Source organism: Pleurodeles waltl, chromosome 5 (assembly GCF_031143425.1).
Source record: "Pleurodeles waltl isolate 20211129_DDA chromosome 5, aPleWal1.hap1.20221129, whole genome shotgun sequence".
Lineage (NCBI taxonomy): Eukaryota > Metazoa > Chordata > Amphibia > Caudata > Salamandridae > Pleurodeles > Pleurodeles waltl.
Genome location: NC_090444.1, coordinates 1,872,853,131 through 1,872,866,847, shown reverse-complemented (window position 1 = coordinate 1,872,866,847; position 13,717 = coordinate 1,872,853,131). Strand labels below are relative to the sequence as shown.

The 13,717-nt window shown below is 51.9% G+C and overlaps 1 protein-coding gene across 1 annotated transcript in view; it reads right to left on the bottom strand.

Moving 5' to 3' along the window:
* Positions 1-670: 670 nt before the first annotated feature.
* MEA1 (male-enhanced antigen 1) overlaps positions 671-13,717 on the bottom strand; it is a 44,767-nt gene continuing 31,720 nt past the window's right edge. Inside the window, exon 4 of the mRNA XM_069236431.1 lies at positions 671-1,394. Coding sequence (XP_069092532.1) covers positions 1,231-1,394 — 164 coding nt within the window. The 3' untranslated portion in view covers positions 671-1,230. The remainder of the gene's footprint in view (positions 1,395-13,717) is intronic.

The following is a 13,717-nucleotide window of genomic DNA, read 5'->3' as shown; positions in this document are numbered from 1 at the left end:
TTCCTAATCACTTTCAAAAGTCCAAAACAGGTACCAGCAATCCTATCTGCCCGAGAAGATACAGAAAGCTCATTATCTAAAGTGAAGCCAAAGCTTTTTACCTCTGTTTTCGGTGTCAATGAGCTGGAAAGCAAGAGATGGCCCCAGTTTGTCCAAGTAGAGAAGTGGTAAAAATGCCTGATGCACAGTACTCTTCTACACAAGGAATTCAAGGTCGAGAGATGAACCGGACTGTGTGTATGTAGGAGACGAGGTGGTGTCTGCATTTACAGGCGATTACACAGATAGACAACTGGAGCACTGTAATGTGGGAGGAGCACAACATGAGGGGTAGGCAGGTAACGGGCAGCAACTAAAGGGATCACGTGACGCTATGCTATATTGCAGATAAAGTATTATAAAGGTACGTCCATAATCCTCCAGGAACAGACGCAGGGCAGGAACCCGGTTTGCTACTGCTGTTGTTGCTTGGATAAGCACATTTGACCAAAAAAAAGACACCTCATAACAATGGTGAAAGAGTTGTGAACTCACAAAATACTCTGAAGGCACTCTGATACGACGAGTACTGTGGCCTGATAATACTGTTTATGATCAACTACTTATTTTTCTGTAACAACAACATTATTTAAAATAAATAACTAAATACATTTCTCACCCTAACTCTTGATAGTTTCCAGGTGTTATCCATACACATTTTATTGAATTTTATTTCTATTTCTTATTACATAGCATGTCAACTAAGACGTTCAAATACGTAGAGAACTACATACAAGGGGCCTTGAAAACATAAATATGGCTGGGAATCAAGTATGCCACAATCACTAGCACACTCTGACCCCCTTGTCCAATGCCTGCTTTAGGGGCTCCTTCCGGAGGTTGATAAACGCTACCAGCAGCCTCAAGAGAGTTTTGAACCCTTCGCCTAAACAAGACAACACACAACTGGTGCCGCCAATCTAAAGACCCAAATCCATCCAGGCTCCCTGTATTAATCTGACAATCCCGGTGCATCATCGGAAGCTCTCTCCATCCATCATCTGGTCAAAAGATACAATGAACTCAGGAGAATGGACAAGAACCTCCTCCCCTTTCCAAAGGGCAGCAGATGGGCCACCTTTACTAAGTGAGTTAGGAATGTGGATTACATGACAGCAAAGCAAGAACTTCGCAAGAATCAACAGTTTACACCAGAGGTGCTAGGCCCAGAGTCCATGGTCATCAGGCTGTTCACTTCCACCCTGCCCCAGGGCCGGGAGCACTGGCTCGGGACTCCAGCGTCAGCTGCACCATATCCTTCCACTGCTCGTCCGAGAGCTGCATGGCCCACGGTGGGACCCCCAGAGAGGGCAGCTTGATTCCTGCCATGGTCTTCTTCACCAGCTCCACGTGCGCTGCAATGGAAATACCACAACATTAGCAAAGAGCTCCCCAAATCTTGAATGGCCTTCTCGGGAGACCGCCTATTTTAGGAAAACTAAATGGATCCTCCTGCTGCCTTCCCTTCTCTACCACAGGTTGAGAATCACCGCGAACAAGGCTAGCGCAGAGTTACAACAAAACATACTATGACATTACAGAATGTGAACGCAGCCCAGAATTGGTAACCAGATCACAAGCACTGGTTATAATTCTATTCTAGGGAAAACTGTGTAAGACCACTAGCAGGCAGGGAGCAGTGTGGCCGAATCCACGCCGTCCACATTTACAGCTCCAACTGCCACTGCTTGACAACGGCACACACAGGCCTTCCCTCTGCCACTCAACGCAAGAAACACATCACGGCACCTGTCACATCCAGTAACAAATACAGATATACTTAAGTGTGAAGCTGTATACCGTCCAGTAGTTACCTTCTACCCTAGCTTGTTTTACTCTTTTTATTCAAAGATTTTTCTCTTAGTCAGGGTTATGTACTCAGTAACACTATGAGCTGCACTGACCCCGTTCTACACCTGTGCACGAGCGCTCGTGCTAATTCAGTAACCCTACAGGCTGCACTGTGACCCCGTTCTACACCTGTGCACAAGCGCTCGTACTAACTCAGTAACACTACAGGCTGCACCGTGACCCCGTTCTACACCTGTCCACGGGCCCTCGTGCTAACTCAGTAACACTACGAGCTGCACTGACCCCGTTCTACACCTGTGCACGAGCGCTCGTGCTAATTCAGTAACCCTACAGGCTGCACTGTGACCCCGTTCTACACCTGTGCACGAGCGCTCGTACTAACTCAGTAACACTACAGGCTGCACCGTGACCCCGTTCTACACCTGTCCACGGGCCCTCGTGCTAACTCAGTAACACTACAGGCTGCACCGTGACCCCGTTCTACACCTGTGCACGAGTGGTCGTACTAACTCAGTAACACTACAGGCTGCACCGTGACCCCGTTCTACACCAGTGCATGAGCGCTCCTACTACCTCAGTAACACTACAGGCTGCACCGTGACCCCGTTCTAAACCTGAGCACAGGTGCTCGTGCTAACTCAGTAACACTACGAGCTGCACTAACCCTGTTCTACACCTGTGCCCGGGCGCTCGTACTAACTCAGTAACACTACAGACTAAACCATGACCCCGTTCTACACCTGTGCACGGGCGCCCATGCTAAAACAGTAACACTACAGACTACACCATGACCCCTCCCACACCTGTGCACATGTGCTCGTGCAAACTCAGTAACACTACGAGCTGCACTGACCCTGTTCTACACCTGAGCACAGGTGCTCTTGCTAATTCAGTAACCCTACAGGCTGCACTGTGACCCCGTTCTACACCTGTGCACGAGCGCTCGTACTAACTCAGTAACACTACAGGCTGCACCGTGACCCCGTTCTACACCTGTCCACGGGCCCTCGTGCTAACTCAGTAACACTACAGGCTGCACTGTGACCCCGTTCTACACCTGTCCACGGGCCCTCGTGCTAACTCAGTAACACTACAGGCGGCACTGTGACCCCGTTCTACACCTGTGCATGAGTGGTCGTACTAACTCAGTAACACTACAGACTGCACCGTGACCCCGTTCTACACCAGTGCATGAGCGCTCCTACTACCTCAGTAACACTACGAGCTGCACTGACCCCGTTCTACACCTGAGCACAGGTGCTCGTGCTAACTCAGTAACACTACGAGCTGCACTGACCCCGTTCTACACCTGTGCACGAGCGCTCGTGCTAATTCAGTAACCCTACAGGCTGCACTGTGACCCCGTTCTACACCTGTGCACGAGCGCTCGTACTAACTCAGTAACACTACAGGCTGCACCGTGACCCCGTTCTACACCTGTCCACGGGCCCTCGTGCTAACTCAGTAACACTACAGGCTGCACTGTGACCCCATTCTACACCTGTCCACGGGCCCTCGTGCTAACTCAGTAACACTACAGGCTGCACTGTGACCCCGTTCTACACCTGTGCACGAGTGGTCGTACTAACTCAGTAACACTACAGGCTGCACCGTGACCCCGTTCTACACCAGTGCATGAGCGCTCCTACTACCTCAGTAACACTACGAGCTGCACTGACCCCGTTCTACACCTGAGCACAGGTGCTCGTGCTAACTCAGTAACACTACGAGCTGCACTAACCCTGTTCTACACCTGTGCACGGGCGCTCGTACTAACTCAGTAACACTACAGACTAAACCATGTCCCCGTTCTACACCTGTGCACGGGCGCCCATGCTAAAACAGTAACACTACAGACTACACCATGACCCCTCCCACACCTGTGCACATGTGCTCGTGCAAACTCAGTAACACTACGAGCTGCACTGACCCCGTTCTACACCTGAGCACAGGTGCTCGTGCTAACTCAGTAACACTACGAGCTGCACTGACCCCGTTCTACACCTGTGCACGAGCGCTCGTGCTAATTCAGTAACCCTACAGGCTGCACTGTGACCCCGTTCTACACCTGTGCACGAGCGCTCGTACTAACTCAGTAACACTACAGGCTGCACCGTGACCCCGTTCTACACCTGTCCACGGGCCCTTGTGCTAACTCAGTAACACTACAGACTAAACCATGACCCCGTTCTACACCTGTGCACGGGCGCCCATGCTAAAACAGTAACACTACAGACTACACCACGACCCCTCCAACACCTGTGCACAGGTGCTCGTGCAAACTCAGTAACACTACGAGCTGCACTGACCCCGTTCTACACCTGAGCACAGGTGCTTGTGCTAATTCAGTAACACTACAAGCGGCACCAACCCCGTTCTACACCTGTGCACAAGCGCTCGTACTAACTCAGTAACACTACGAGCTGCACTAACCCCGTTCTACACCTGTGCACCGGCGCTCATGCTAAAACAGTAACACTACAGACTACCCCATGACCCCTCCTACGCCTGTGCACAGGTGCTTGTGCTAACTCAGTAACACTACGAGCTGCACTAACCCCGTTTTACACCTGTGCACGGGCACCCATGCTAAAACAGTAACACTACAGACTACACCATGACCCCTCCTACACCTGTGCACGGGAGCTCATGCTAAAACAGTAACACTACAGACTACACCATGACCCCTCCTACACCTGTGCACAGGTGCTCATGCTAACTCAGTAACACTACGAGCTGCACTGACCCCGTTCTACACCTGTGCATGGGCGCTCATGCTAACTCAGTAACACTGCAGACTACACCATGAACCCTCCCACACCTGTACACAGGTGCTCGTGCAAACTCAGTAACACTGCGAGCTGCACTGACCCCGTTCTACACCTGAGCACAGGTGCTCGTGCTAACTCAGTAACACTACGAGCTGCACTAACCCTGTTCTTCAGCTGTGCACGGGCGCTCGTACTAACTCAGTAACACTATGAGCTGCACTGACCCCGTTCTACACCTGTGCACGGGCACCCATGCTAAAACAGTAACACTACAGACTACACCATGACCCCTCCTACACCTGTGCACGGGAGCTCATGCTAAAACAGTAACACTACAGACTACACCATGACCCCTCCTACACCTGTGCACAGGTGCTTGTGCTAACTCAGTAACACTACAGGCTGCACAGTGACCCCGTTCTACACCTGTGCACGGGCGCTCGTGCTAACTCAGTAACACTACAGGCTGCACAGTGACCCCGTTCTACACCTGTGCACGGGCGCTCGTGCTAACTCAGTAACACTACAGGCTGCACAGTGACCCCGTTTTACACCTGTGCACGAGCGCTCATACTAACTCAGTAACACTATGAGCTGCACTGACCCCGTTCTACACCTGTGCACGAGTGGTCGTACTAACTCAGTAACACTACAGGCTGCACCGTGACCCTGTTCTACACCTGTGCATGGGCACTCATGCCAAAACAGTAACACTACAGACTACACCATGACCCCAACTACACCAGTGCACAGGTGCTTATACTAACTCAGTAACACTACGAGCTGCACTAACCCTGTTCTACACCTGTGCACGGGCGCTCATGCTAAAACAGTAACACTACAGACTACACCATGACCCCTTCTACACCTGTGCACATGTGCTTGTGCTAACTCAGTAAAAATACGAGCTGCACTGATCCCGTTCTACATCTGTGCATGAGCGATCGTACTAACTCAGTAACACTGCGAGCTGCACTAACCCCGTTCTACACCTGTGCACGGGCGCTCATGTTAAAGCAGTAACACTACAGACTACACCATGACCCCTCCTAAACCTGTGCACAGGTGCTTGTGCTAACTCAGTAACACTACGGGCTGCACCATGACCCCTCCTACACTTGTGCACAGGCGTTCATGCTAAAACAGTAACACTACAGACTACACCATGACCCCTCCTACACCTAAGCACAGGTGCTCGTGCTAACTCAGTAACACTATGAGCTGCACTGAGCCGGTTCTACACCTGTGCACGAGCGCTCGTACTAACTCAGTAACACTACAGACTACGCCATGACCCCTCTTACACCTCTGCACGGGCGCTCATGCTAAAACAGTAACACTACAGACTACACCATGACCCCTCCTACACCTGTGCACAGGTGCTTGTGCTAATTCAGTAACACTACAAGCGGCACTGACCCCGTTCTACACCTGTGCACAAGCGCTCGTACTAACTCAGTAACACTACGAGCTGCACTAACCCCGTTCTACACCTGTGCACTGGCGCTCATGCTAAAACAGTAACACTACAGACTACCCCATGACCCCTCCTACGCCTGTGCACAGGTGCTTGTGCTAACTCAGTAACACTACGAGCTGCAGTAACCCCGTTCTACACCTGTGCACGGGCGCTCGTGCTAACTCAGTAACACTACAGACTACACCATGACCCGTTCTACACCTGTGCACAGGCGCTCGTACTAACTCAGTAAAACCGCAGGCTACACCATGACCCCATTCCACACCTGTGCACATGCACTCGTGCTAACTCACTAACACTACGGGCTGCGCTATGACCCCGTTCTACACCTGTGCACAGGCACTCGTACTAACTCAGTAACACTACAGGCTGCACAATGACTCCATTCTACACCTTTGCACGGGTGCTCGTACTAACTCAGCAACACTACAGGCTGTACCATGACCTGTGCACAGGCGCTCGTACTAACTCAGTAACACTACAGGCTGCACCATGGTCCCGTTCTACACCTGTGCACAGGCGCTCGTGCTAACTCAGTAATCATATGGGCTGCACCATGACCCTATTCTACACCTGCGCACAGGTGCTCGTGCTAACACAGTAACACTAAGGTCTGCACTATGACCTGTTCTACACCTGTGCACAGGCGCTCGTGCTAACTCAGTAATCCTATGGGCTGCACCATGACCCTATTCTACACCTGTGCACAGGTGCTCAAGCTAACACAGTAACACTAAGGTCTGCACCATGACCCCGTTCTAAAACTGTGCACAGGTGCTCATGCTAACACAGTAACACTACAGGCTGCACCTTGACCCCATTCTACACCTGTGCACCAGCGCTCGTGGTAACTCAGTAACACTACAGGCTACACCATGACCTGGTTCAACATCCGTGCAAGGGCGCTCATGCTAACTCATTAACACTAAAGGGTACACCATGACCCCATTCTACACCTGTGCACGGGCACTCGTGCTAACTCAGTAACACTACGGGCTGCACCATGACCCCTCCTACACCTGTGCACAGGCACACGTGCTAACTCAGAAACACTACAGGCTGCACAATGACTCCATTCTACACCTTTGCACGGGCGCTCGTACTAACTCAGCAACACTACAGGCTGCACCATGACCACTCCTAAACCTGTACACAGGCGCTTGTGCTAACTCACTAACAATACAGGCTGTGCTATGACCCCTTACTACACCTGTGCACAGGCGCTCGTGCTAACTCACCAACACTATAGGCTGCACCATAATCCCTCCTAAACCTGTGCACAGGCGCTCGTGCTAACTCAGTAATACTACAGGCTGTACAATTACCCCGTTCTACACCTGTGCACGGGCCCTCGTGCTAACTCAGTAACACTACAGGCTGCACTGTGACCCCGTTCTACACCTGTCCACGGGCCCTCGTGCTAACTCAGTAACACTACAGGCTGCACCGTGACCCCGTTCTACACCTGTCCACGGGCCCTCGTGCTAACTCAGTAACACTACAGGCTGCACTGTGACCCCGTTCTACACCAGTGCATGAGCGCTCCTACTACCTCAGTAACACTACGAGCTGCACTGACCCCGTTCTACACCTGAGCACAGGTGCTCATGCTAACTCAGTAACACTACGAGCTGCACTAACCCTGTTCTACACCTGTGCACGGGCGCTCGTACTAACTCAGTAACACTACAGACTAAACCATGACCCCGTTCTACACCTGTGCACGGGCACCCATGCTAAAACAGTAACACTACAGACTACACCATGACCCCTCCTACACCTGTGCACGGGAGCTCATGCTAAAACAGTAACACTACAGACTACACCATGACCCCTCCTACACCTGTGCGCAGGTGCTCATGCTAACTCAGTAACACTACGAGCTGCACTGACCCCGTTCTACACCTGTGCACGGGCGCTCATGCTAACTCAGTAACACTGCAGACTACACCATGACCCCTCCCACACCTGTACACAGGTGCTCGTGCAAACTCAGTAACACTGCGAGCTGCACTGACCCCGTTCTACACCTGAGCACAGGTGCTCGTGCTAACTCAGTAACACTACGAACTGCACTAACCCTGTTCTTCAGCTGTGCACGGGCGCTCGTACTAACTCAGTAACACTATGAGCTGCACTGACCCCGTTCTACACCTGTGCACGGGCGCCCATGCTAAAACAGTAACACTACAGACTACACCATGACCCCTCCCACACCTGTGCACATGTGCTCGTGCAAACTCAGTAACACTACGAGCTGCACTGACCCCGTTCTACACCTGAGCACAGGTGCTCGTGCTAACTCAGTAACACTACGAGCTGCACTGACCCCGTTCTACACCTGTGCACGGGCGCTCATGCTAAAACAGTAACACTACAGACTACACCATGACCCCTCCTACACCTGTGCACATGTGCTTGTGCTAACTCAGTAACACTACAGGCTGCACAGTGACCCCGTTCTACACCTGTGCACGGGCGCTCGTGCTAACTCAGTAACACTACAGGCTGCACAGTGACCCCGTTCTACACCTGTGCACGGGCGCTCGTGCTAACTCAGTAACACTACAGGCTGCACGGTGACCCCGTTTTACACCTGTGCACGAGCGCTCATACTAACTCAGTAACACTATGAGCTGCACTGACCCCGTCCTACACCTGTGCACGAGTGGTCGTACTAACTCAGTAACACTACAGACTGCACCGTGACCCTGTTCTACACCTGTGCATGGGCGCTCATGCCAAAACAGTAACACTACAGACTACACCATGACCCCAACTACACCAGTGCACAGGTGCTTATACTAACTCAGTAACACTACGAGCTGCACTAACCCTGTTCTACACCTGTGCACGGGCGCTCATGCTAAAACAGTAACACTACAGACTACACCATGACCCCTCCTACACCTGTGCACATGTGCTTGTGCTAACTCAGTAACACTACGAGCTGCACTGATCCCGTTCTACATCTGTGCATGAGCGATCGTACTAACTCAGTAACACTACGAGCTGCACTAACCCCGTTCTACACCTGTGCACGGGCGCTCATGTTAAAGCAGTAACACTACAGACTACACCATGACCCCTCCTAAACCTGTGCACAGGTGCTTGTGCTAACTCAGTAACACTACGGGCTGCACCATGACCCCTCCTACACTTGTGCACAGGCGTTCATGCTAAAACAGTAACACTACAGACTACACCATGATCCCTCCTACACCTAAGCACAGGTGCTCGTGCTAACTCAGTAACACTATGAGCTGCACTGACCCGGTTCTACACCTGTGCACGAGCGCTCGTACTAACTCAGTAACACTACAGACTACGCCATGACCCCTCCTACACCTGTGCACAGGCGTTCATGCTAAAACAGTAACACTACAGGCTGCACCATGACCACTCCTAAACCTGTACACAGGCGCTTGTGCTAACTCACTAACAATACAGGCTGTGCTATGACCCCTTACTACACCTGTGCACAGGCGCTCGTGCTAACTCACCAACACTATAGGCTGCACCATAATCCCTCCTAAACCTGTGCACAGGCGCTCGTGCTAACTCAGTAATACTACAGGCTGTACAATTACCCCGTTCTACACCTGTGCACGGGCCCTCGTGCTAACTCAGTAACACTACAGGCTGCACTGTGACCCCGTTCTACACCTGTCCACGGGCCCTCATGCTAACTCAGTAACACTACAGGCTGCACAGTGACCCCGTTCTACACCTGTCCACGGGCCCTCGTGCTAACTCAGTAACACTACAGGCTGCACTGTGACCCCGTTCTACACCAGTGCATGAGCGCTCCTACTACCTCAGTAACACTACGAGCTGCACTGACCCCGTTCTACACCTGAGCACAGGTGCTCATGCTAACTCAGTAACACTACGAGCTGCACTAACCCTGTTCTACACCTGTGCACGGGCGCTCGTACTAACTCAGTAACACTACAGACTAAACCATGACCCCGTTCTACACCTGTGCACGGGCACCCATGCTAAAACAGTAACACTACAGACTACACCATGACCCCTCCTACACCTGTGCACGGGAGCTCATGCTAAAACAGTAACACTACAGACTACACCATGACCCCTCCTACACCTGTGCACAGGTGCTCATGCTAACTCAGTAACACTACGAGCTGCACTGACCCCGTTCTACACCTGTGCACGGGCGCTCATGCTAACTCAGTAACACTGCAGACTACACCATGACCCCTCCCACACCTGTACACAGGTGCTCGTGCAAACTCAGTAACACTGCGAGCTGCACTGACCCCGTTCTACACCTGAGCACAGGTGCTCGTGCTAACTCAGTAACACTACGAGCTGCACTAACCCTGTTCTTCAGCTGTGCACGGGCGCTCGTACTAACTCAGTAACACTATGAGCTGCACTGACCCCGTTCTACACCTGTGCACGGGCGCCCATGCTAAAACAGTAACACTACAGACTACACCATGACCCCTCCCACACCTGTGCACATGTGCTCGTGCAAACTCAGTAACACTACGAGCTGCACTGACCCCGTTCTACACCTGAGCACAGGTGCTCGTGCTAACTCAGTAACACTACGAGCTGCACTGACCCCGTTCTACACCTGTGCACGGGCGCTCATGCTAAAACAGTAACACTACAGACTACACCATGACCCCTCCTACACCTGTGCTTGTGCTAACTCAGTAACACTACAGGCTGCACAGTGACCCCGTTCTACACCTGTGCACGGGCGCTCGTGCTAACTCAGTAACACTACAGGCTGCACGGTGACCCCGTTTTACACCTGTGCACGAGCGCTCATACTAACTCAGTAACACTATGAGCTGCACTGACCCCGTTCTACACCTGTGTACGAGTGGTCGTACTAACTCAGTAACACTACAGGCTGCACCGTGACCCTGTTCTACACCTGTGCATGGGCGCTCATGCCAAAACAGTAACACTACAGACTACACCATGACCCCAACTACACCAGTGCACAGGTGCTTATACTAACTCAGTAACACTACGAGCTGCACTAACCCTGTTCTACACCTGTGCACGGGCGCTCATGCTAAAACAGTAACACTACAGACTACACCATGACCCCTCCTACACCTGTGCACATGTGCTTGTGCTAACTCAGTAACACTACGAGCTGCACTGATCCCGTTCTACATCTGTGCATGAGCGATCGTACTAACTCAGTAACACTACGAGCTGCACTAACCCCGTTCTACACCTGTGCACGGGCGCTCATGTTGAAGCAGTAACACTACAGACTACACCATGACCCCTCCTAAACCTGTGCACAGGTGCTTGTGCTAACTCAGTAACACTACGGGCTGCACCATGACCCCTCCTACACTTGTGCACAGGCGTTCATGCTAAAACAGTAACACTACAGACTACACCATGACCCCTCCTACACCTAAGCACAGGTGCTCGTGCTAACTCAGTAACACTATGAGCTGCACTGACCCGGTTCTACACCTGTGCACGAGCGCTCGTACTAACTCAGTAACACTACAGACTACGCCATGACCCCTCCTACACCTGTGCACGGGCGCTCATGCTAAAACAGTAACATTACAGACTACACCATGACCCCTCCTACACCTGTGCACAGGTGCTTGTGCTAATTCAGTAACACTACAAGCGGCACTGACCCCGTTCTACACCTGTGCACAAGCGCTCGTACTAACTCAGTAACACTACGAGCTGCACTAACCCCGTTCTACACCTGTGCACCGGCGCTCATGCTAAAACAGTAACACTACAGACTACCCCATGACCCCTCCTACGCCTGTGCACAGGTGCTTGTGCTAACTCAGTAACACTACGAGCTGCAGTAACCCCGTTCTACACCTGTGCACGGGCGCTCGTGCTAACTCAGTAACACTACAGACTACACCATGACCCGTTCTACACCTGTGCACAGGCGCTCGTACTAACTCAGTAAAACCGCAGGCTACACCATGACCCCATTCCACACCTGTGCACATGCACTCGTGCTAACTCACTAACACTACGGGCTGCGCTATGACCCCGTTCTACACCTGTGCACAGGCGCTCGTACTAACTCAGTAACACTACAGGCTGCACAATGACTCCATTCTACACCTTTGCACGGGTGCTCGTACTAACTCAGCAACACTACAGGCTGTACCATGACCTGTGCACAGGCGCTCGTACTAACTCAGTAACACTAAGGTCTGCACTATGACCTGTTCTACACCTGTGCACAGGCGCTCGTGCTAACTCAGTAATCCTATGGGCTGCACCATGACCCTATTCTACACCTGTGCACAGGTGCTCAAGCTAATACAGTAACACTAAGGTCTGCACCATGACCCCGTTCTAAAACTGTGCACAGGTGCTCATGCTAACACAGTAACACTACAGGCTACACCATGACCTGGTTCAACATCCGTGCAAGGGCGCTCATGCTAACTCATTAACACTAAAGGGTACACCATGACCCCATTCTACACCTGTGCACGGGCGCTCGTGGTAACTCAGTAACACTACGGGCTGCACCATGACCCCTCCTACACCTGTGCACAGGCACACGTGCTAACTCAGAAGCACTACAGGCTGCACAATGACTCCATTCTTCACCTTTGCACGGGCGCTCGTACTAACTCAGCAACACTACAGGCTGCACCATGACCCCATTCTACACCTGTGCACATGCACTCGTGCTAACTCACTAACACTACGGGCTGCGCTATGACCCCTCCTACACCTGTGCACAGGCACACATGCTAACTCAGCAACACTATAGGCTGCACAATGACTCCATTCTACACCTTTGCACGGGTGCTTGTACTAACTCAGCACCACACAGGCTGCACCATGACCACTCCTAAACCTGTGCACAGGCACTAGTACTAACTCAGTAACACTACAGGCTGCACCATGGTCCCGTTCTACACCATGCTCGTGCTAACACAGTAACACTAAGGTCTGCACTATGACCTGTTCTACACCTGTTCACAGGCGCTCGTACTAACTCAGTAAAACCACAGGCTACACCATAACCCCATTCTACACCTGTGCACATGCACCCGTGCTACCTCAGTAACACTACAGGCTACACCATAACCCGGTTCAACATCCGTACAAGGGCGCTCGTGCTAACTCAGTAACACTAAAGGGTACACCATGACCCCATTCTAGACCTGTGCACAGGCACCCGTGCTAACTCACTAACACTACGGGCTGCACCATGACCCCTCCTACACCTGTGCACAGGCGCAGATGTTAACTCACTAACACTACAGGCTACACCATGACCCCTCCTACACCTGTGCACAGGCGCAGATGTTAACTCACTAACACTACAGGCTGGACCATAACCCCGTTCTACACCTGTGCTCAGGCGTTTGTGCTAACTCAGTAACACTGCAGGCTGCAGCATGAACCTGTTCTACACCTGTGCGCAGGGGCTTGTGCGTGCTAATTCAGTAACACAACAGCTTGCAGCATGACCCCTCCTACACCTGTGCACAGGCGTTCGTGCTAACTCACTAACACTACAGGCTACACAATAACCCTTTTCTACACCTGTGCACGGGGGCTTGTGCTAACTCACTAACACTACGGGCTGCGCAATGACTCTGTTCTA